The sequence below is a fragment of the Podarcis raffonei genome, chromosome 13, assembly GCF_027172205.1.
Source record: "Podarcis raffonei isolate rPodRaf1 chromosome 13, rPodRaf1.pri, whole genome shotgun sequence".
NCBI classification, from domain to species: domain Eukaryota; kingdom Metazoa; phylum Chordata; class Lepidosauria; order Squamata; family Lacertidae; genus Podarcis; species Podarcis raffonei.
The window spans coordinates 52,247,090-52,271,655 of NC_070614.1; the positions used below are offsets into that span (position 1 = coordinate 52,247,090).

At 49.9% G+C, this 24,566-nt stretch overlaps 1 protein-coding gene across 1 annotated transcript in view; it reads right to left on the reverse strand.

Annotated features, from left to right (window-relative positions):
• Positions 1-302: 302 nt before the first annotated feature.
• ACAP1 (ArfGAP with coiled-coil, ankyrin repeat and PH domains 1) overlaps positions 303-24,566 on the reverse strand; it is a 48,882-nt gene continuing 24,618 nt past the window's right edge. The window contains exons 11-23 of the mRNA XM_053360621.1: positions 23,898-23,949; positions 21,381-21,481; positions 18,768-18,879; positions 17,199-17,407; positions 15,491-15,560; positions 14,126-14,220; positions 11,341-11,507; positions 8,687-8,719; positions 6,456-6,649; positions 4,754-4,863; positions 3,257-3,367; positions 2,610-2,659; positions 303-475 (exon numbers count right to left, since the gene is read on the reverse strand). Of these exons, the coding sequence (XP_053216596.1) occupies positions 369-475; positions 2,610-2,659; positions 3,257-3,367; positions 4,754-4,863; positions 6,456-6,649; positions 8,687-8,719; positions 11,341-11,507; positions 14,126-14,220; positions 15,491-15,560; positions 17,199-17,407; positions 18,768-18,879; positions 21,381-21,481; positions 23,898-23,949 (1,411 nt within the window). The 3' untranslated portion in view covers positions 303-368. The remainder of the gene's footprint in view (positions 476-2,609; positions 2,660-3,256; positions 3,368-4,753; positions 4,864-6,455; positions 6,650-8,686; positions 8,720-11,340; positions 11,508-14,125; positions 14,221-15,490; positions 15,561-17,198; positions 17,408-18,767; positions 18,880-21,380; positions 21,482-23,897; positions 23,950-24,566) is intronic.

Genomic DNA, 24,566 nt, shown 5'->3' on the forward strand with positions numbered 1-24,566 from the left:
CAAGGCCCAGGAGAGGAAATAAAACGACTGTAATCTGGTTTTGAAAAGGTGGGAGGAGAAATAATCCGTAATTTTATCTCTGTGTCCATCAAGGGCTTTTTACGTCCTCATCCGTCAGCAATAAATAAAAGACAGGAGTTGTGGAGGGCAGAGTAAGCAGGGGAGATCGGTTCTTCGTTTCCCGCGATCTTCCACGAAAACCTTTTATTTTTGTCCGACTCCACAAAGTCACCAAAAACATTTTGGTGGCTGCTGAAGGGAGAGACAGGCTTCTACTGGACGGTCCTTTGTTTTTGACGGGAATGTGCACGTGACTTAAGGCCTCTTGCTCCTGTCTCCCTCCTCCTTTCGGCGGATGGGGGCCAACTTCACATCGTCGTCAGCTTCAGATCGTAACTCCGCCGGGTCAACTTGTCTGGATCGTTGGACGCCATGAGGGAGAAATCCTGGAAGATGTCGAGGTATGTTTCGTCTCCTGGAAGAGCGGGAAGAATCAGGGAATAATAATAATAATAATAATAATAATAATAATAATAATAATAATTTTTATTTATACCAAGACCAGGCTCGGGGTGGCTAACACAAGGTATAAAACAATTGATTAAGATACAACTTAGAAACAGGATTAAAATACAACATTAAAATGAAGCCTCATTTCAATAGAAACTCAAATAATAATTTATTACTTATACCCCACCCATCTGGCTGAGTTTCTCCAGCCACTCTGTGTGGCTTCCAGCTAAAGATTAAAAATACATTAAAACAACAGTCATTAAAAACTTCCCTAAACAGGGCTGCCTTCAGATGTCTTCTAAACGTCAGATAGTTGTTTATTTCCTTGACATCTGGTGGGAGGGCGTTCCAAAGGGCGGGCGCCACCACCAAGAAGGCCCTCTGCCTGGTTCCCTGTAACCTCACTTCTCGCAGGGAGGGAACTGCCAGAAGGCCCTCGGAGCTGGACCTCAGTGTCCAGGCTGAACGATGGGGATGGAGATGCTCCTGCAGGGATACTTGACTGAGGCTGTTTAGGGCTTTTAATGTCAGCACCAACACTTTGAATTGTGCTCGGAAACGTACTGGCAGCCAATGTAAGTCTTTCGGGACCGGTGTTATGTGGTCTCGGCAGCCGCTCCCTGTCCCCAGTCTGGCTGCCGCATTCTGGATTAGTTGTAGTTTCCGGATCACCTTCAAAGGTAGCCCCACGTAGAGCGCATTGCAGTAGTCCAAGCGGGAAATAACCAGAGCATGTGCCACTCTGGCGAGACAGTCTGCGGGCAGGGAGGGTCTCATCCTGCGTACCAGATGGAGCTGGTAAACAGCTGCCCTAGACACAGAATTGACCTGCACCTCCATGGACAGCTGTGAGTCCAGAATGACTCCCAGGCTGCACACCTGGTCCTTTGGGGGCACAGTTGCCCCATTCAGGACCAGGGAGGGAGACCCCAAAGCTCATCTAGTCCAACCCGCTCCAATACAAGGACCGCAGCTAGGAGTCTGCAAGGGCCCCGGCCAGGAAGCATCGGAAATGTGTTCGCGTCTTGGAAGGAAGACCCCAGATTGCCGCCTCAGCCTGCCCTGAATGGCACCAGCCACTCTCTGGCATTGAAGCAGGATTCGCACCCACAGCCCCAGCATCTACTGGTCATGTTGGGGGAATGTCCGCCAAGGAACTAATGGGATACCAAAAGAAGGCGAATGGTGGCAGATCCAGGAGAGATAAAAGGCAGCGCTTCTTCACGCAGTGCTTAGTTAACCTGCGGAACTCCCTCCCACAGGAATTTGCTGGACAAAATATCCAGAGCTGGGTCTCCTCAATCTTTTCCCAAGAGAGAATATTAACTTACAGCTTAAACCTTCAATTAAGTTCTTTCCTACTTAGCAACCAGGCTCATAATAATAGCGAGATCTTGTGAGGTGTGTGTGTGTGTGCGCGCGCATGAGAGTGTGTGTTCTCTGACAAATCGGTACAGCAAAATCTGGCCAAACTGTCCTTGTCGAAAAATAGAATAATAAAAGAAAATTGGCTCAAGTCTTGAGGGACAAAGGCTCCATGGCGCAGGTTGGCTTAAAAAACTTAAAACCGGGGACTCTCCTCACATTATAAAACCTTTGGGTTAACTTGAGCTGTTTATTGCCTTCTATGAAAATAGCAGCCTGGGATAAAAACTTATTATCATGTAGAATCATCAAGTTGGACGGGATTGTGGGGGTCATCTAGTCTGACCCCCTCCAAGGCAGGAATATTTTTGCCCTACGTGGACCTCGAACCCACAACCCTGAAATTCAGAGCCTCGTGCTCAGCCGACTGAGCCATCTCAGTTATTTGGTTGTTAATTTTGCACCTGTTGCCTAAACACCAGCTTCTGGGTTTTGCTACTTATCTGTAACATTAATTAATTTTTAGCAGTTGTTATGTCCGGGTGTGAAAACAGCAAGGACCCATCGCTTGTTTGTCCACCTGTTGGCCATCGTTGCCAGATTGTTCCCATTTTACAGATGGAGCAACTGAGGACTGAGAGCGTATGGGAAACTGATTCCGGAAGATTTTCAAGGAGATAGAGCGAATTCTGATGTGGAATTTTGTTCCCACCCCCACAGCTGAGACTCACCTGATTGGCCGAGGGCAAGCTCAGATTCACGCATCTTGGCCAATCGCAATCTTTGAAAGAGGGAAGGTGGGTGGGAAGAGAAAAAGAGTCATGTGACACCACAGGAAAAAAATGAATTTCAGCCCCTTCTCCCCCCCATCTTACCCCAATCCTCTACCAGCCACAGACCCAATCGTTCCATTTATTTCGTTGATTATATATTTCGTAAAATTTATTGGTTGTCAAAAAACCAAAAAACCTCAAAGCAGTTTACAAAAAGAAGAAAATTACCGGTAAAAGCAATTTAAGAACAGCTATTAAAAACGTCAGAAGAACAATCGACAAGAAGCTGAAACCAGATATGGGCTGGATCTACACAGCTGTAGAAAAACGCTATGGAAAAAACGTTGTAAAAGCTGACAAGGAAATGGACTTCCAATTTCAGCCCGACAGCGCCATCTGGTGCCACAGTGTTATAACACATTTATAGATCCAAAGGCCAGGATTCAAGATGGCCGACGTCCCGCCAACTTCCTCCCAGAATCCCCCTCTTCCCCTTCAACCTCTGAAGAGCTGCAGAATTCACACCCAAGACTTCACAATGGGGGGGGGATTATTTGGCACCCAAGGGAGACAGGGGCGGGTGGGGGGTGGAGAATCTCCCTTACAAGGTGACGATATCCGCGTTGGCTGAATCTATGGCGATGCTGAGGGGGTCCTTCCCTTCCCCATCGACGGCGTTCATGTTGGCCCCGCGCTTGAGGAAGAGGCAGGCCAGCCTAGGAAACGAAACAGGGAAGACACATATTCAATATTTCCACATGACAAGCATCTCTAACAGCCTCATACATAAATAGATCATTGTGCACTATCAGCAAAATCCCTTTACAATATATAGGTGAAACTCAAATCTCTTTTCTGATGAGAGCAGCTTTTGCATCTCACTTGGAAACCAAGGAGCCAGAGTCTGGAGGAAGAACGGGGAGGCACACAATGCCAGATGCTTGAAGTCCAGTGTGAAGTTTCCACGGTCTGTGTTGATTTGGGGAGCCATGTCGTCAGCTGGTGTTGGTCCACTGTGCTCCGTTAAGTCCAGGGTCAACGCAGCCGTCCACCAAGAGATTTTGGAGCACTTCATGCTTCCTTCCGCAGACGAGCTTTATGGGGATGCTGATTTCATTTTCCAGCAGGACTTTGGCACCTGCCCACAGTGCCAAAAGTACCAAAACCTGGTTCAATGCCCATGGGATTACTGTGCTTGATTGGCCAGCAAACTCGCCTGACCTGAACCCCATAGAGAATCTATGGGGCATTGCCAAGAGAAAGATGAGAGACAGGAGACCGAGCAATGCAGAAGAGCTGAAGGCTGCTATTGAAGCAGCCTGGTCTTCCATAACACCTCAGCAGTGCCACAGGCTGATAGCATCCATGCCACGCCGCATTGAGGCAGTAATTGATGCAAAAGGGGCCCAAACCAAGTACTGAGTACATGTGCATGCTTCTACTTCTCAGAGGTCCAATACTGCTCTATTTGCAGTCCTTGTTTTGCTGATTTCATTTAATATTCTAATTTTCTGAGATTGTTAATTTGGGGTTTTCATCAGCCGTTCACCATAAACATCACAATTGTAACAAATAAAGGCTTGACATATCTCGCTTTGCATGTCATGAGTCTATCTCATATATCAGTTTCACCTTTTAAGTTGAATTACTGAAATAAATGAACTTTTCCACAATATTCTAATTTTTTGAGTTTCACCTGTAAGGGTTATTCGTTCCCAGTGCCTGGAACAAATTAGTTCACACCAACCAGATCACTGAACCAACTGTCCATAAGCTCAGTCGGTAGAGCACAAGGGTTGTGGGTTCGAATCCCACTTTGGGTGAAAGGTTGGAGGTTGGACTCCAATCTGGGCGGCTTCCAGCAGAATATTAAAACACAATGATTCAACCATCAATAGCCTTGTTCTCCCCCTGAAGTCTCCCTTCTCCCCCTTCCCGCAGCCGCTCGCTTGCTTTCGGGGTTCTTCCACACCTGCCTACCCGCCTTTCTGTTGCCATGCTGGCGTTGGCGCTGGCTGCAGCAAACTACAACGTGACGACAGCCTTCCATTTCTATGCATATAGGAAGATATATGTATAGAGATATATAGATAGGTATCTACCCAGTGTGTCCCAAGATGGTAGCATGATGAAGGGGGCCTCGGCCTCTGCTGTCTGGCTGGTTGACGCTGGCTCCATTCTGAAGAAGGAATTCGCAGGCCAAGAGAGAATTCTGGGTAGAGAGAGAGAGAAAGAAGGTGAAGTGGGGAAATGAGGGAAGTGGGGTGGCGTTTGAGAGCGTCAAGAGTTCTGAGCCCCACAGAAAATAATACAGTGGTACCTCGGGTTACATACGCTTCAGGTTACATACGCTTCAGGTTACAGACGCTTCAGGTTACAGACACCGCTAACCCAGAAATAGTGCTTCAGGTTAAGAACTTTGCTTCAGGATAAGAACAGAAATCGTGCTGCGGCGGCGCGGCGGCAGCAGGAGGCCCCATTAGCTAAAGTGGTTCTTCAGGTTAAGAACAGTTTAATTACTTAACCCGAGGTACCATTGTAGTAGTAGTAGTAGTAGTAGTAGTAGTAGTAATAATAATAATAATAATAATAATAATAATAATAATAATAATTTATACCCCGCCTTCCCCGGCCAGAGCCGGGCTCAGGGCGGCTAACACCAATAAAATAAAATCACACTAAAAACATAATACAGTGGTACCTCAGGTTAAGTACTTAATTCGTTCCAGAGGTCCATACTTAACCTGAAACTAACAATAATTAGTTAATCAGTTAAGACAAAAGCGTGTATTGGCGACAAATAATAGATAAGTGAAATAAGGAATGGACGGGAGGTCGGGTCTATAGTCCCAGGACCATATTTCGTTTTAGTGATTCGTAATTAATATTGTCCTTATCATGGTTCGGTTTGTATTTATTGTCTTGTTTTTGTTTTTTTTTGTTTTTCGGTGTATCAATAAAAAAAAAGTGTGAGAGGACATTCTGCAAAAAACAGACGTACCAGCTGCAAAAAAAAGGAGAGTCAAACAAATTCCACACAGAAGACCATTATTGTTTACTTCAGCTCGCCTGTGGAAACAACTCAGAGGCCATGAAGGAAGGGAAGGATAACAACAGGAAGATTTAAAGAAGGAACTATTGGAAACTCAAGGCAGTAGAAACATAAGATGATTGGAACCCCACTGAACTTGAAGCACGGGAAGCCCCAACAAAAATCTATAATTTGGCAGAATATTTGGACTATATGAGATGCATTTGTAGAATTTGTGTCAGGGAACTGCCATCGGAACGAGAGGAGGAGGAGAGGCTCCACGACGATGCTGGAGAGGGGCCAAGTAGGGAGAGAGGAGGGGTCTCCTGTTGGGGAAGAAAATCAGCGCGACACCAGGGATGGAGGGGGGCCAATGGGGGAAGCGGAGAGCAGGCTCAGAGACTCTTCACTGGACACCAGCGGAGAGAGCACAGGTCCTCCGCTACCCACGCCCACCCTGCGCAGAAGGCTTCCGCGCAGGGAGGCTAGGAGGAGACTGGGCGTCAAACAACTTTTATGTTGGAAAAGGTTGAAGAAACGCCCACTGTCGGATTCTGCCAGCGACTGAACAGCCACGAAGTGAGGGGCTGTCCAGCTAGGAAAGGTTTAACCAGGCCACCTAGCCAGGAGTGGCGGCAACTTACGCACGAGCAACCCCATAACCATTATAATTTGGAATATTTAATGTGATCTGATTGGATTGTTAAAATGGAAAATGTAATAAAAATTATTATTTTTTTAAAAAAAGAGTTCTGAGCCCCCCACAGACTCACCGCGGCGACGGATTGCAGCAAAGGAGTCCGGCTTTCGTGGTTGGCGTTCACCCAGTTGACGTCAGCGCCGTGAGCCAAGGCGTCCGCCATGGTGGGCAGGCTTGGGGGTGCAGCGGCAGCGCGATAGAGCAAGGCCCCTGGGTGCAAACTCTGCAGCTTGTCTGTGGGGCTTGGGGAGGCCCCTTCCCTTGCCCCTAAAAAGAGGAGGGGGCAGAGAGAATCAGACCAGCAACAGCCACCAGCGTGGATTACTTAAGAAGCTGTTTTGTACTGAGTTAGACCACTGGCCCATCTAATTCAGGAATGCCAACAGTGGCTGGCAGCTCTGCAGGATTTTATTCATTTCGTAAAATATATACATGGCAAGAAACCCGAATGCTGTTTACGTAAAGAGCTAGAGCAATGACAGATTGAGGTTGAACCCTGACAAGACAGAAGTGCTGTTTTGGGGGGACAGGAGGCGGGCAGTTGTGGAGGACTCCCTGGTCCTGAATGGGGCAACTGTGCCCCCAAAGGACCAGGTGCGCAGCCTGGGAGTCATTCTGGACTCACCGCTGTCCATGGAGGCGCAGGTCAGTTCTGTGTCCAGGGCAGCTGTCTACCAGCTCCATCTGGTGCGCAGGATGAGACCCTCCCTGCCCGCAGACTGTCTGGCCAGAGTGGTGCATGCTCTGGTTATCTCCCGCTTGGACTACTGCCATGCGCTCTATGTGGGGCTACCTTTGAAGGTGACCTGGAAACTGCAACTAATCCAGAATGCGGCAGCTAGACTGGGGACTGGGAGCGGCCGCCGAGACCACATAACACCGGTCCTGAAAGACCTACATTGGCTCCCAGTACGTTTCCGGGCACAATTCAAAGTGTTGGTGCTGACCTTTAAAGCCCAAAACGGCCTCAAAGGCCCTGCATACCTGAAGGACCGTCTCCACCCCCCATCGTTCTGCCCGGACACTGAGGTCCAGCTCCGAAGGCCTTCTGGCAGTTCCCTCCCTGCAAGAAGTGAGGTTACAGAGAACCAGACAGAGGGCCTTCTCAGTGGTGGCACCCGCCCTGTGGAATGCCCTCCCATCAGATGTCAAAGAGAATAACAACTACCAGACTCTTAGAAGACACCTGAAGGCAGCCCTGTTTAGGGAAGCTTTTAATGTTTGATGCATTAGTGTATTTTAATATTTTGTTGGAAGCCGCCCAGAGTGGCGGCTGGGGAAGCCCAACCAGATGGGCGGGGTATAAATTATGATGATGATGATGACGATGAAACCAAGAGAAATTTACAACAGCACTTTGAAGCATACAAATTAAAATTGTCTCCACTTCCCTATGCATCTGGGTAGGCCTGTCAAAACAAGGATGTTTTTAGCAGGCGCTGAAAGGAGTCAAGCGAAGGCACCTTCTTGCTCTCAAGAGGCAGGGAGTTCCAAAGTGTCGGTGGCGCCAGTTCTGCCGTTCAAAGCAGCCAAGTGGACCAAAGGAGATCTAATAGGTAAACTGGTCCCCAAGTTGTTAAGGGCTTTGTATACGGATAATAGCGCCTTTGACTCGGCCCAGATTGGCAAGCAGTGCCGACACCCGACTGCCGACAGGAGCAAGGCCTTGTCAGGATACTAGCCCCTCTGCTCAGAGATCTAACATTTTTGTTTGGGCAAGCCTACCCAGTCATTCAGGAAGCTGCTGCGAGTTCGAATCTGCCCTTACTCCGTTGTCGTTTTAACTTTTCAAAATCTTACGATCGTTTTATTGCTTTGTCCTTTTTTTGTAATCTGCTTTGAGGTTTGTTTGTTTTTACAACGAAGCTGCAATTCCTGCAATGCCAGGGCTTGGACAATACAACACCTTTCGATTCTGCAATTCTGTGAGTCTATAAGCGGCATGTGAATTTTAGGAGATAAATAAATGCGTCCTGGCATTCTGGGGCGAGGACTGAACAGCACCTGGAAAGATGGGGTCTCTCACCCAGCCCAGCTCTCTTCCAGGTGTGTCCCCATCCATAGCTGTCAACTTTCAGATTTGAAAATAAGGGATCAGCAGTCTCACCTGTCCTGGGGACAGTCTATGGGATATCTAACAATCCGGGACAGCAGCAGGAAGTAGCGGGAAACGGCACTGGAAAAAGGGAATTTCCCGCAAAAAAAGGGAAGGTTGACAGCTATGGACCCCATCCCTCCTAAACTGAGCTCAAAAACGAACCTCCACCACCTTTCAAAGTATACCTGGCTTTGAGAGACACATACCTGGGTTTGGGCTCGCTCGGCTTGGACTACTTCCTGTAGGAGTAAAAAAAGGGGGACCAGTAAGAAATGGTATATTCTTTCAGCGTTTGGGTAAAACCCGTTGGTTTCTTTATCTGCACTGCATTCTGCAACGATGACTTTACACCTCAGCAAGGAGGCTGAGAAGATGAGCGCTGGTGGTGCAGCTGTTACCTTAACAGGTAAAGGACCCCTGGACGGTTATGTCCAGTCAAAGGCAATTATGGGGTTGCGGCGCTCATCTCGCTTTCAGGCCGAGGGAGCCGGCGTTTGTCCGCAGACAGCTTTCCAGGTCATGCAGCCCGCATGACTAAACCGCTTCTAGCAGCAACGGGACACCATGACGGAAACCAGAGCGCACGGAAACGCCGTTTACCTTCCCGCCGGAGTGGTACCTATTTACTTACTTGCACTGGTGTGCTTTCGAACTGCTAGCTTGGCAGGAGCAGGGACCGAGCAACGGGAGCTCACCCTGTTGCGGGGATTCGAACCGCCGACCTTCCGATCAGCAAGCCCTAGGCTCAGTGGTTTAGACCACAGTGCCACCTGTGTCCCTACTTAAGGATGTTGGACCAGGATTCGAATCCTTATTTGGCCACACGAAACTCACTGGGGGGCCTTGGAGGGGGCAGCCACTGCCGCTCTCAGCCTAACCTACCGTATTTTTCGCACCATAGGACGCACTTTTTCCCTCCTAAAAAGCAAGGGAAAATGTGTGTGCGTCCTATGGAGCGAATGCAGGCTTTCGCTGAAGCCTGGAAAGTGAGAGGGGTCGGTGCGCACCAACCCCTCTCGCTCTCCAGGCTTCAGGAAGCTATCCGCTAGCCGTGGGAGACCCAGCTCTCCCACGGCTAGCGGAGCGCTGCATTAATCCCGAAGCTTGGGGCGTGCGGAGCTCAGCGCGCCCCAAGCTTCTGGGTGCTGGCAAGGTCTCCGCTAGCCGTCTAGACCTTGCCGGCACCCAGAAGCTTGGGGCGCGCTGAGCTCCGCAGCCCCAAGCTTCGGGATTAGCGCTCTGCTAGCCGTGTCTAGGCTGTGGATAGCAGCCTGCTTCCCGGAGCGTCGGGCGCCCTGAAAGCAGAGCGCACGGCGCTTCGGGAACACATCCGCAGCCTAGGCAACCCTGCGGGAGATCCCGCAGGGATGTCTAGGCTGCGGATAGCAGCCTGCTTCCCGGAGCGTCGGGCGCCCTGAAAGCAGAGCGCCCGGCGCTTCGGGAACACATCCACAGGGTGGGGAGCCCTGCAGGAGTTCGCCGCAAGGCTCCCCAAGCAGATAGCAGCCTGCCGCCAGGCGGGTAGGGCGCCCTGAATCAGAGCGCCCCTCGCGCCGGGCAGACATCCGCAGGGTGGGGAGCCCTGCAGGAGTTCCCCGCAAGGCTCCCCAAGCTGCGGATAGCAGCCTGCCGCCCGGCGGGCGGGGCGCCCTGAATCAGAGCGCCCCTCGCGCCGGGCAGACATCAGCCAGCCCCACAAGCTCGGGGGACAGCAGGGAGGCGCAGCGCCACTATCTCGCTGTTCCTCGACCTGGTTCGGTTTCCCTGACCTGCTTTTGGGGGGGGGAATAAAGGGAAATTTTTTTTCCTTTATTTCCCCCCAAAAAAACTAGGTGCGCCCTATGGTCCGGTGCGTCCAATCGTGCGAAAAATTCGGTACCTCACTGAGTTGTTGTGGGAATGAAATAGGGAAGGGGAGAGAACCGTGTACATCGTGGGTAGGCAAACTAAGGCCCAAGGGCCGGATCCGGTCCAATCGCCTTCTAAATCCGACCCATGGACGGTCCGGGAATCAGCGTGTTTTTACATGAGTAGAATGTGTGCTTTTATTTAAAATGCATCTCTGGGTTATTTGTGGGGCATAGGAATTCGTTCATATTCCCCCTCCCAAAAAAATATAGTCCGCCCCTCACAAGGTCTGAGGGACGGTGGACCGGCCCCCTGCTGAAAAAGTTTGCTGACCCCTGGTGTACACTATCACCCCCCTTGGAGAGAAAAAAGTGGGTAATTCAATGCAATAAACAATATATAATAATAATAATAATAATAATAATAATAATAATAATAATAATAATAATTATTTATACCCCGCCCATCTGTCTGGGTTTCCCCAGCCACTCTGGGCGGCTCCCAACCGAATATTAAAAACACAATAATAAGTTTGCTCAGAGCAGATCTATTAGAAACAGCAGACCTGCCTTAAGGCTGCACTCAGACCACTTTTATTCAGTTTTCCTGATGGTTCATGATCATTTCAATGTTTTAGGGGACCTTTCGCATCTACAGTGGTACCTCGGGTTAAGTACTTAATTAGTTCTGGAGGTCCGTTCTTAACCTGAAACTGTTCTTAACCTGAAGCACCTGAGGCTAATGGGGCCTCCTGCTGACGATGCCGTGCAATTTCTGTTCTCATCCTGAAGCAAAGTTCTCAACCCAAGGTACTATTTCTGGGTTAGTGGAGTCTGTAACCTGAAGCGTCTGTAACCCGAGGTACCACTGTACATGAAAACTACTTCTGGAAAACCAGCAGGACCTGGCTCCTTGCTTCTGCCTCTAACCCCGCAAATGTCCTGAAAACTGACAGCTATCTTATATCCCCTGCGCTAAGGGCAGGAGGAAGGAAGATAGCCTCTCTCCCTACCTGCGCCCCCTCGTTTCTGCCCCGGAGGTTTGGGTTTGGGGAACGGTTTGGGCTTCTCGATCCCTCGGACATCTCCACCTCGATGCAGCTGTGCCCCGGCCTTCGGGAACTGGGTGATGAACTTCTTTTCCACGTATTTGGCCCTGATCCAGGCCTCCTTCTCCAGCCTTGGGACAGAGAAATAGAAGAAGAAATTTAATTTAATTTAATTTAATTTAATTTTTATAACAATGACAGGTACCAAAGGTGAATTTTGCACATGTTCAGAGACTTGACAACGTCCCTGCACAGAATTGACAAGCGAAGGGGGAGGAGCCAAAGTTTCCTGGTGCATGATGGGAGTGGCCCTTTCATCTCTCTCCCCCCCCCCCCATTTAGAGAGTGAGGGATTGTGCAGATCAGTCCTATGCAACAGCACCACCTACTGGGCAACCGACTGTAGGTGCTTTCTGGCCACCATGCTATCAGCCAATGAAGTTGCAGGTACATGAACGCTCCTCTTCCCTCCCCATCCCTCTTTCCTTTTGTGCCGTGTCTACCGGAACGCGTCAGCCCCTGGGACAGGGACCGCCTTATCTTTTAATACACAGGGAGCACTGAGAACCTTTTAGGTGCATTATAGAGTATTGAATAAAAAGGGAGGGAATCAAATGTGTAGACGCAAACACAAATCTCTCTCCTTCTGTGGCTGTGTGGTGTAGTGGTTAGAGCACCAGATCTCAAACTTTCTTCTCTGGGCTACACTTTCAGAATAACATTTTTGCTCTGGCCACATTGAATCGTTTTATTCCTAAGAAATGCAATGGAATACTCCAAGCAGTACTCGATTTATAACACAGAACACAACTCCTTTATAATATGATCACGGGACACTCAGAAAGTATAAACCAAGGCAGCTGCCTAAAAACATGAATCATTCCCAAAATATAATTAGGAACAAGCCTCTTAAGTAAGTATACAAAGTCGAGGAGAAGTGTGAGCTCGTTTTTTGCCAGGTAATCTCATTTAAATCAGATCTCATCAACACAAGAAGCCTTTCTCTTCTGTGATCTTTCTTATTTGCCAGAATTTATTTGCCCTGTACACAACAATACGTTGTGGAGAACTGCATAAGAATAGCCAACGCCCCTGAAGAGAGGCATGGATAGTCTTTCTGGTTGTATATCCATATATATATATATAACACTATAGTATACCGTACGACAGGGGGTGCGGGTGGCGCTGTGGGTTAAACCACAGAGCCTAGGGCTTGCTGATCAGAAGGTCGGCGGTTTGAATCCCCGCGACGGTGTGAGCTCCCGTTGCTCGGTCCCTGCTCTTGCCAACCTAGCAGTTCAAAAGCACGTCAAAGTGCAAGTAGATAAATAGGTACCACTCCGGCGGGAAGGTAAACGGCGTTTCCGTGCGCTGCTCTGGTTCGCCAGAAGCGGCTCAGTCATGCTGGCCACATGACCCAGAAGCTGAATGCCGGCTCCCTCGGCCAGTAAAGCGAGATGAGTGCCGCAACCCCAGAGTCGGCCACGACTGGACCTAATGGTCAGGGATCCCTTTACCTTTATACCATACAACACTGAAATGTTTAAATGTTTCTTTGCTTGTCCCTGAACGTTCCCGCCACAGTTGCCATCCTCTCCTGGCGCACCGGCGCGTGTGTCGCACACCCTTAGAGAACCACTGGGTCACAGCAAGATCTGGGTTCAAATCACACCTTGGGCATGGGTGAAGCTCGGTGGGTGTGGCCTAGAGGCAGACGCTGCCAAATCTCAGCCTAACCTACGCTGCAAGGTTGTTGTGAGGATAAAAGTGGGAATTAGGAAACGATGCACACCAACTTGAGCTCCTCAGAGGCAAGTTGGGATAGAAATGTAGATAATCTTTTTTAGAGTGTTTATAGCAGATGGGGGCTGGGGGGGGGAGGAGGAGATGTGGGGTGCTTCTACCTTCTGGAAGAAGGTAAAGGTAAAGGGACCCCTGACCACTAGGCCCAGTCGTGGCCGACTCTGGGGTTGCGGCGCTCATCTCGCTTTATTGGCCGAGGGAGCCGGCGTACAGCTTCTGGGTCATGTGGCCAGCATGACTAAGACGCTTCTGGCGAACCAGAGCAGCGCACGGAAACGCCGCTTACCTTCCTGCTGGAGCGGTACCTATTTATCTACTTGCACTTTGAGGTGCTTTCGAACTGCTAGGTTGGCAGGAGCAGAGACCGAGCAATGGGAGCTCACCCCGTTGCAGGGATTCGAACCGCCGACCTTCTGATCGGCAAGTCCTAGGCTCTGTGAAGGTACAGGGTTATAAAGACCAGGACTAGCCACCTGAGAAACAGTTTCTATCCAAATGCGATTTTGGTTTTAAATACAGTGTAAGGAGTCTTGATGGGAGTACAGTGGTACCTGGGGTTAAGTACATAATTCGTTCCGGAGGTCCATTCTTAACCTGAAACTGTTCTTAACCTGAAGTACCACTTTAGCTAATGGGCCTCCTGCTGCCGCCACACAATTTCTGTTCTCATCCTGAAGAGGTACTATTTAACCCTAGGTACTATTTCTGGGTTAGCGGAGTCTGTCACCTGAAGCGTCTGTAACCTGAAGCGTATGTAACCCGAGGTACCACTGTATATTTGTATTTAAAAATGGGGTATCAGAGTTTTTAGGGGGCTAACCAGGTTGGGATAGCAGGCTTGTTGGTTTTTGAATGTTTTTATGTAGATTTTTTTCAATTTCGTTGTTCTGTATGGGACAATGACAATAAAGATTATCGTATCGTTCAACGAAGGGGACGTCCTCACCGCGAACAGCCCGGCTGGGGCCGCTTCATGTTCATCTCTTCCACTCGTGCCTCGTAAATCTGGTTGATGACTCGGTTTCCCAGTTCGCACATCAGCTGCAGGAGGAGGAGGAGGGAGAGGCGAGGATCTCAGAAGCTGCATCTTAGCCAACCCCCCCCCCCGACCCATCTCCCGAGGGGAGTGACATTCGGCACACAATGCGCCCACGACTCCCAAGCCTACCCTGACGCATAGCTGTCAACTTTCCCCTTTTCTTGCGAGGAATCCTATTCGGAATAAGGGAATTTCCCTTAAAAGAAAGGGAAATGTTGACAGATAGGACCCTGAGCCGTCGGGGGAAGGCGGGGAGCTGCGCCGCTTTGCCAGCGGCCTTCCCCCCCCTTCCCCCAGCTCGGGGGAGGCTTGGGGGTCACGGGCGGGCGGCACGCTGTTGCCCCCCACGCTCCTGGAGAAGGGCAGGGCTTTGATGGGGGCAGTGGAGGGAGGGAGGGAAAATTTCAATGGGGAGGTTGACAAAAAAATTTCTGCACCGGGTACCACCTGACCTTGCTACGCCAGTGCCATCATTCCCAACCACTGGTGACTGATGGGGACCAGGTACCACCTGACCTTGTTACGCCACTGCCATCATTCCCAACCACTGGTGACCGATGGAGACCGGGTACCACCTGACCTTGTTACGCCACTGCCATCATTCCCAACCACTGGGGACCGATGGGGACCGGGTACCACCTGACCTTGTTACGCCACTGCCATCATTCCCAACCACTGGGGACCGATGGGGACCGGGTACCACCTGACCTTGTTATGCCACTGCCATCATTCCCAACCACTGGGGACCGGGTACCACCTGACCTTGCTACGCCACTGCCATCATTCCCAACCACTGGGGACCGGGTACCACCTGACCTTGTTACGCCACTGTCATCATTCCCAACCACTGGGGACCAGGTACCACCTGACCTTGCTATGCCACTGCCATCATTCCCAACCACTGGGGACCGGGTACCACCTGACCTTGTTACGCCACTGCCATCATTCCCAACCACTGGGGACCGGGTACCACCTGACCTTGTTACGCCACTGCCATCATTCCCAACCACTGGGGACCGGGTACCACCTGACCTTGTTACGCCACTGTCATCATTCCCAACCACTGGGGACCGGGTACCACCTGACCTTGTTACGCCACTGTCATCATTCCCAACCACTGGGGACCGGGTACCACCTGACCTTGTTACGCCACTGCCATCATTCCCAACCACTGGGGACCGGGTACCACCTGACCTTGTTACGCCACTGTCATCATTCCCAACCAATGAGGAGTTCAGAGGGCCCCCCCCGCCATTAGGCCCCCGCATTTACCTTGACTAGCTCAGGTTCCCAGGAGTCGAGTGTCAGCGACCGCACTTTGGAGAAATGGACACCGAGACTCCTAATTTGGAGACAGGGAGGGAGAGATCAGGCAAGGAGCACTCCTGCTCCATGCAGGGCACAGTTAAACTGCGGAACTCCCTGCCACAGGAGGCAGGCAACAACCTGGAGGGCTTTAAAAGAGGATGAGACAAATCCGTGGAGGGCTATCGAATGCCATTTGCCACTGTGGCTGGGCTCAGAAATATTTTCTGAATCCCAGTTTCTGGAATCCACAGAGGTGGGAAAGGGCTCTTGGGCTCAGATCCTGGTTGCAGGTTTCCCATAATAATCATCTGGTCGGCCACTGTGAGAGCAGGATGCCTCTGGGCCTGATCCACCAGGCTCTGTTTATGTTCCTAACAGAGGAGGAAACCTTCAAGGTGGGGTGGGAGAAATGGCAATCCCTCTCTTGCATTGTACCCAAGCCCCACCCTCTCTTCCCTGGCTCCTCCCATCTATGGCAAACACCTCCCCATTTTGTCACAAGCCCCACCCCTTTCCCAGGTCCTGGTGTGCAAGCCCCGCCCCTTTCCTCCACAGGCTCCTCCCACAATCTCAGCCCCAACACTTCAGCCACTAACTTACTAAGATATACCGTATTGACCTGAATATAAGCCGCATTTCTCCCCCCAAATTCCGACTTATATTCACGACTTTATGGGATGCAGCCAGGAGTGCGGCGAAGTGCCCCATCTTCTCCCCCAAGGCCAAGAAGGGAGGAAGCGAGGAAGGGGGAAGGCCGCTGGCAACGCAGCGCAGTCCCCCCCCCCCTTCTACCCAGTATGCAGCCAGAAGCAGCAAGGAATGAATCGGCTTGAAGAAATGGAGGCAGTGAGAGGTTTTACTTTCTTGGGCTCCATGATCACTGCAGATGGTGACAGCAGTCACGAAATTGAAAGACGCCTGCTTCTTGGGAGGAAAGCAATGACAAATCTAGACAGCATCTCAAAAAGCAGAGACATCACCTTGCAGACAAAGGTCCGTATAGTTCAAGCTCTGGTTTTCCCAGTAGTGATGTATGGAAGTGAGAGATGGACCACAAAGAAGGCTGATCGCCGAAGAATGGATGCTTTTGAATTTTGGTGCTGGAGGAGACTCTGGAGAGTCCATGGACAGCAAGAAGATCAAACCTCTCCATTCTGAAGGAAATCAGCCCTGAGTGCTGACTGGAAGGACAGATCCTGAAGCTGAGGCGCCAATACTTTGGCCACCTCATGAGAAGAGAAGACTCCCTGGAAAAGACCCTGATGCTGGGAAAGATGGAGGGCACAAGGAGAAGGGGAAGACGGAGGACGAGATGGTGGGACAGTGTTCTCGAAGCTACCAGCATGAGTTTGACCAAACTGCGGGAGGCAGTGGAAGACAGGAGTGCCTGGCGTGCTCTGGTCCAGGGGGTCACGAAGGGGCGGACATGACTAAACGACTAAACCACAACAATATTTGGATATTTTTTCTTTTTTTCTTTTCCCCCTTCCGATTTTAAAGGTGCGGCTTATATTCGGGCCAATACGGTATTTCAAAGCCCCTCCCCTTTCTCCAAGGCTCCTCCCACCTCCCTCAAGCCCCGCCTCTTAGAACAGGAAAGGGAGCAGCAGAGAAAACCAGGAACTGGAATCCGCTCCATCCGCCACGTCCTAAGCGCAGTTTGCCAGCTCACCTGTGGATGCCGGAACACTCTATGCAAAGCGTGATGCCCAGGTTGATGCTTGCCCACTCGGGCGCCGGCTCACGGCAGTCGCAACACTGGGCGTTGCCCTCCAGTCTCTGCACCTGGTCTATGACTTGCTTGTCCACCCCGGCCCGCAGCTTCCGGCTGGAGGGGGACTGCAGTTTGGCAGCAGAAAGAGATGCCGTCCGCTCCAGGAGCTACAGAGGAGTGGAACGAAAAAGGCTTGCATGTATTTCCCCCCCTTTCCAAGTTCAGAAATTAGCATTAGGGAGCAAGAATCTCAATCCTCGTTTTGAAATGGCAGCGACAAAGAAACCAAGTGGCTAGTCCTCAGTACAGGCTGGGAAGGCTATGACTGTGTAAGCCTTGGGAACTGCAGGGCACAAGAAAGTTTCGAAGGGGTGGAGTGCCAGTACGATAAGAAGAGTTGTGCAATGTAAACAGGATTTTTAAAATATATATATATCTCCTTGGTCAGCACCTCCCCAGAGAGCCACCTGCAACAATATTTGGGTATTTTAAAGGCACAGCACCGGAGGCAGGTCAATAAATTATAACCTTAGTGAAAAACAGTGACAAAATAGAAATCTGCAAAAATGAGAGAAGTTTAAAAAAGGTAAAGGACCCCTGGGAGGTTATCGCGCTTTTCAGGCTGAGGGAGCCGGCATTTGTCCGCAGACAGCTTTCCGGGTCATGTGGCCAGCAGGACTAAACCGCTTCTGGCACATGGAGCGCCGTGATGAGTGCCAGAGCGCATGGAAAAAACATCTCCCATCATCCATACATTCCCAGCTCACCAGAGTCTGGGAAATGGGAAATGGCATCTATCAATAAACCCTCAAATAAGGGTAAGAGAAGGTCAGTCTGGCAAATGGGAAAATGGAACTTGATTATCTTCCACTGGAACAGCAAACATATAAAACTGTAACTTGGTTATTGGAAGACATATAGAGATATTTTTAAAAAATCCTTTCCTGTGTATGGCAAGACTCTGCACAAAGGTTCTGTACTGCGGCATATTTTAAGCACACTTCTATATGCTGCCTTCATCACATTTATATTCAACACACCAATATTCCTAGTCTCTAGTCACTTGGGACAGAACGTTCCACCAGATCGGGGCCACAGCCAAAAGCCCTGGTTCTGATTGAGGCCAGCCTAACCTCCCTGTGGCCTGGGACCTCCAAGATGTTTTTATTTGAAGACCGTAAGGTCCTCCGTGGGACATACCAGGAGAGGCGGTTTCGTAGGTACGAGGGTCCTAGGCTGTATAGGGCTTTAAAGGTTAAAACCAGCACCTTAAACCTGATCCTGTACTCCACTGGGAGCCAGTGCAGTTGGTGAAGCACTGGATGAATGTGATCCTGTGGCAAGGACCCCGTAAGGAGTCTCGCTGTGGCATTCTGCACCCGCTGGAGTTTCTGGGTCAGTCTCAAGGGCAGCCCTGCGTACAGCAAAAATAAGCAAAAAGCGGTGGGTGTCTTCTGCTTCGGGTGACGGTTTGGGACCGGAATACTGTGGATTTGCTAACGCTCCTGGTGTTCGGCAACCCCTTACCTGCCCCCGGGTTTCCAGATGTTCCTCGTTGTAAGCAGACGCGATGCTGTTTTGAACGGCGCACACCCAGGCTTGCTGGTGCCTCTCCGAATCCGCCTGGAGGAAACAGCTCCTGCCAGGGAAAGCGGAAGGACAGCAAAGGGTCAAAGAGGGAGAACATGGAATGGCAGAACTGCAGAGCTGGAAGGGACCTCCAAAGGCCATCTAGCCCAACCCCCCGAGATGCAGTCGGTGGTCATCCGAACCTCCGCTGAAAAACCTCCAAGGAAGGAGAGTCCATTCTGAGGGAGTCCGTTCCACCGCCCAATGGCTCTTACCGTCAGAAAATTCGTGGTAATCTTTAGTCAGCATCTCCTCCCTTGTTATTTGAATCCACGGGTTCAGATCCTGCCTTCTGGAGCAGCGGAAAACAGGCTTTCTCCATTTTTGTTTTCTTATTTGAAGATGGCTGCCTCTCAGCTCCCTCTTCTCCAGGCTAAACTCTTCCAACGCTTGGTTTCCAGACCCACTTCATAGTCTGGGTTGCCCTTTTCTGCACACCTGCCAGCTTGCCAGTACAGTGGTACCTCAGGTTAAGAACTTAAGAAGTGGTACCTCAGGTGAAGAACTTAAGAAGTTCTTCACCTGAGGTACCACTTTAGCTAATGGGGCCTCCTGCTGCCGACGCGCTGCCGGAGCCCGATTTCTGTTCTTATCCTGAAGCAAAGTTCTTAACCTGAAGCATAATATTCCAACAGAATATTAGAATACGGTGGTACGTACCTCGGGTTAAGTACTTAATTTGTTCCGGAGGTCCATTCTTAACCTGAAACTGTTCTTAACCTGAAGCACCACTTTAGCTAATGGGGCCTCCTGCTGCTGCCATGCCGCCGGAGCATGATTTCTGTTCTCATCCTGAAGCAAAGTTCTTAACCTGAAGCACTATTTCTGGGTTAGCGGAGTCTGTAACCTGAAGCGTCTGTAACCCGAGGTACCACTGTATCCCTCTTTCCGAGCACAATTCAAAGTGTTGGTGCTGACCTTGAAAGCCCTAAACGGCCTCAAAGGCCCAGTATTCCTGAAGGAGCGTCTCCACCCCCATCGTTCTACCCGGACACTGAGGTCCAGCTCCGAGGTCCTTCTGGCGGTTCCCTCCCTGCAAGAAGAGAGGTTGCAGGGAACCAGGCAGAGGGCCTTCTCGGTGGTGGCGCCCGCCCTGTGGAACGCCCTCCCACCAGATGTCAAGGAAATAAACAACTACCTGACTTGTTAGAAGACATCTGAAGGCAGGCCAGTTTAGGGAAGCTTTCAATTTTTGGTGTTTTTAATACAGTGGTACCTTGGGTTAAGTACTTAATTCGTTCCGGAGGTCCGTTCTTAACCTGAAACTGTTCTTAACCTGAAGCACTACTTTAGCTAATGGGGCCTCCTGCTGCCGCCGCGCTGCCGGAGCAAGATTTCTGTTCTCATCCTGAAGCAAAGTTCTTAACCTGAAGCACTATTTCTGGGTTAGCGGAGTCTGTAACCTGAAGCGTATGTAACCTGAGGTACCACTGTATTCTGTTGGAAGCCGCCCAGAGTGGGTGTTATATAAGTAATAAGAAGGCCCTCTGCCTGGTTCCCTGTAGCTTTGCTTCTTGTAGAAAGGGAACTGCCAGAAGGCCCTTGGAGCTGGACCTCAGTGTCCGGGCAGAACGATGGGGGTGGAGACGCTCCTTCAGGTCTCCTGAGCCTTTGAGGCCATTTAGGGCTTTCAAGTTCAGCACCAACACTTTGAATTGTGCTCAGAAATGTCCTGGGAGCCAATGAAGGTCTTTCAAGACCAGTGTTATTTGGTCCCGGCAGCCACTCCCAGTCATCAGTCTAGCTGCTGTGTGTGTCTGTGTGTGTGCTTAGATTTAGATTTATTTATTTACGGCTATTAGCCCATAAAGTATATACAAACATAAAAACACAGAGACCTAAAGACCGATATGTCCGACAACAGAAGGTGAACACCACGATGCAAGGGTGGGTCATTGAGCAGAGCCAAATGACAGCTTGGGGCCAGGAGAGCTCCAGGGGACGGTTCACAGAAAAAGAAAAACTGAAGACGCGATCCGACATGCACTCTCATCATAACAGTCCGATTAGTTTTGATGTTTTTGTTGTTTTTTGGTAGTTTTTGTGTGTGAGATAACCGCATTCAGGAATCTCGCCACCTGCAGAGTTACAGAAGGATCTGTATCCTGCAAAAGCAGTGCGGCATGTAACTCAACAGGCCTGCCAACCAAGCGCAGTAAAGCAGGACCCAGGAATTTAGTCCTGGCTATGCTATGTAGGGGACAGTTGAACATTATATGTGGAAGAGATTCAACAGTTTTCCTGTCACACACGCATAGCGGAGAGAACAAACCCTTGGAAAATCTGTGGCTCAGCAGGTTCGATGGAAGGACATTGAACCTTGCACGAATAAATGCGAGTCGGTGTGGTACTGATGAAAGAGATGACATGTATGATGGAAGGCCAAGTGGTGGGGTTATTCCGTGATACCTGGGGGAGCAGACACCCCCACCCCTGGCGAGGTTGTGTCTGTGTGTGTGCGTGCAAATACACACACATATTTGAGGGCCTAACAGGGAAGAGAAAACTCACTTAGTGGGGGAAACCACCTCGAAGCAGAAACGGCGTTCGTGGTCCGGGCAAGGCTTGACGGTGCACAGGCGCAGGTCCTCCACAACCACTGTCAGGACATCCTGGGTTCGGGAAGGAAAACGACAGGATTTGGCCCTGGCACAAACAGCCCCCTGCCTCTGCCTCTTCAGATGCCACCATCATTCTTCCCATCCATGCCCCGCTCTCATCCCCGATATTAACCCATCTGAACTCTCCTCCACCCGACAGATAGAATTCATCTTACACCCACACACCCTGGTGGATTAGCAGATAAGTCTGCCAAACCTGTTTAGGCTCCTAATCCTTCTTTCTTTCTTTCTCTCTCTGTCTCATTAGGCTCCTAATTCTTCATTCAACAAAGCAACGTGAAGGGGTGGGGGACAGGCCAATTCTTTCAGTAGTTTGAGTGCAATTGAGATTTGCAGAAAGCAGGGTTGGCAAGCCAAGAACTGATTTTTCATCTCAGGGCTGCACTGCCAATTCCTGAGAAGCCTTTAATCTTAATGATTTGGATCGCCAGCAATCAACGACCCTTCTTGAAAATGAATCTCATAAACTGAAAGCATGAAGCAATACTGAAAGTATTCAAAGGGCAGAGCTCAAATGACCGTTTTTTCCTTACGTACAGCATAATTTTATTTCTTATACAAACGTCAAGGCACGGGGCCAGTAAACGGCCACATTTAAGACTACACAGAACCCCTATTCTCAACAATAACGGAACTCACAGATGGAGAATGCTTTTATTTTTAGAAATATTTGCAAAGGGAACCTTTGTATGAGCTACCGTATTTTTTGCTCTATAAGACTCACCTTTTCCCTCCTAAAAAGTAAGGGGAAATGTGTGTGTGCGTCTTATGGAGCGAATGCAGGCTGTGCAGCTATCCCAGAAGCCAGAACAGCAAGAGGGATTGCTGCTTTCGCTGCGCAGCGATCCCTCTTGCTGTTCTGGCTTCTGAGATTCAGAATATTTTTTTTCTTGTTTTCCTCCTCCAAAAACGAGGTGCGTCTTGTGGTCTGGTGCGTCTTACAGAGCGAAAAATACGGTAATCATGTACAATCCCTTTGGAACTGTGCTGTTGTCTTTGCGCTTTTGTCCTTCCAGGCTGTGGCGCTTTCTATTTTAAATTCTTTTGTTGTCTTACTTTTTGTTGCAAACAAATCAATAAAATTAAAAGAAGAAGAAGAGGGGTTTGCATGGGGACAGAGGGAGGGAAATCCATATTCCTGGACTATCCCTGGGCCTTTGACTTCCTAGCTGACTTCTCTACCTCTTTCATGTTTAGACTGATACTCTAATACACTTTTAAAGCCATCCAAGTGGCAGGGGGTTCCGTAGCTTAACTAAGCACTGTGCAAATATTTTATTTATCTGTCCTAAATCTTCCAACATCCAACTTTATGGAGTGTCCCTGAATTCTTGTGTTTGAGAGAGGAAGAAAGGCTTTTCTCTGTTCACCTCTTGCCAACTTCAAGTGTGCTGCCTCTTAACCTGCCTTTTCTCTAAACTAAAAAGTCCAAAACGCTGCAAGCTTTTCTTCCTAGGGGAGTTGTGCTCCCCCCCCGTCACTCATGATCTTTTCGGCAGCCCTTTACTGAATCTCTTCCCCCGTCTACGATATCTTTTTGGAGCCAAGGCAACCGCTTTGCATACCAAAGAGCTCCAGCAGCTCATCAGCCATGATTTCAACAAATTAATAATAATAATAATAATAATAATAATAATAATAATAATAATAATAATAATTTATTTATACCCCGCCCTTCCCGGTTCAAAAACCGGGCTCAGGGCGGCTAACAACAAATTTTAAACACTTAATTATAAAAGCAGAATAGGTAAAGGTAAAGGTAAAGGTACCCCTGCCCGTACGGGCCAGTCTTGCCAGACTCTAGGGTTGTGCGCCCATCTTACTCTAGAGGCCGGGAGCCAGCGCTGTCTGGAGACACTTCCGGGTCACGTGGCCAGTGTGACAAAGCTGCATCTGGCGAGCCAGCGCAGCACACAGAACGCCGTTTACCTTCCCGCTGGTAAGCGGTCCCTATTTATCTACTTGCACCCGGAGGTGCTTTCGAACTGCTAGGTTGGCAGGTGCTGGGAACGAACGACGGGAGCGCACCCCGCCGCGAGGATTCGAACCACCGACCATGCGATCGGCAAGTCCTAGGCGCTGAGGTTTTACCCACAGCGCCACCCGTGTCCCAAAAAGCAGAATAAAATACAGTATAAAAACATGAAAAACAATAAAATTCAAAAATCAATTTAGAGGAAATAAGCATTAGATAATCCCCAGGGCTAGCTGGCTGAATTGGTCCTACTTGGGCCAGCGAGGAGGCCAGGGAAGAATTAGGAAATTAGGAAAAAAGGAGGCAGTTGGAATCTTGCAAACCTTATGCCCTTTGCCTGCACCGAAGTTTTTGCCCCTTCCTCCCACCCCACCCCCAAATATTCACACGGATCTCAAAGGCTCACAAATAAATCCACTTCCTATTCCTCACCTTGGCCTTCTTCTGATACACCAGCTGGTTGCTCTGGATGGAAAACCAGCGCCTGCAATTAAAAAAATATACATAATGAAATGCACAAAAAGCGAATGCGTGAGCACAAGGCAGCCCTACAGATGTTCTGGACTACGGCTTTAAGAGAGGGTGTTCCCTCCATCTTTGACAGAACCTAAACCAGGGGTCAGCAAACTTAACACGCCTCGGGCCGGTGTCCCCAGCGCCAATTGCACAGCGGGCCAGAGGGCAGGGGAGCGCGTGCCCATATGCGTGCACGCATGATATTTCCGGCGCACTTCCGGGTCGGAGGAGCACCGGAAATACAGTGGTACCTCGGGTTAAGTACTTAATTCGTTCCAGAGGTCCGTTCTTAACCTGAAACTGTTCTTAACCTGAAGCACCACTTTAGCTAATGAGGCCTCCTGCTGCCGCTGCGCCACCGCTGCACGATTTCTGTTCTCATCCTGAAGCAAAGTTCTTAACCTGAGGTACTCTTTCTGGGTTAGCGGAGTCTGTAACCTGAAACGTATGTAACCCGAGGTACCACTGTAGCTTGTGCGCATGTGCACAGGCCTCATCTGACCTGGATGTGCACCGGAAATAACGCTTGCGCATGCGCACAAGCTATTTCTGGTTATCCTCCGACCCGGAAGTGGGCAGCCGCAC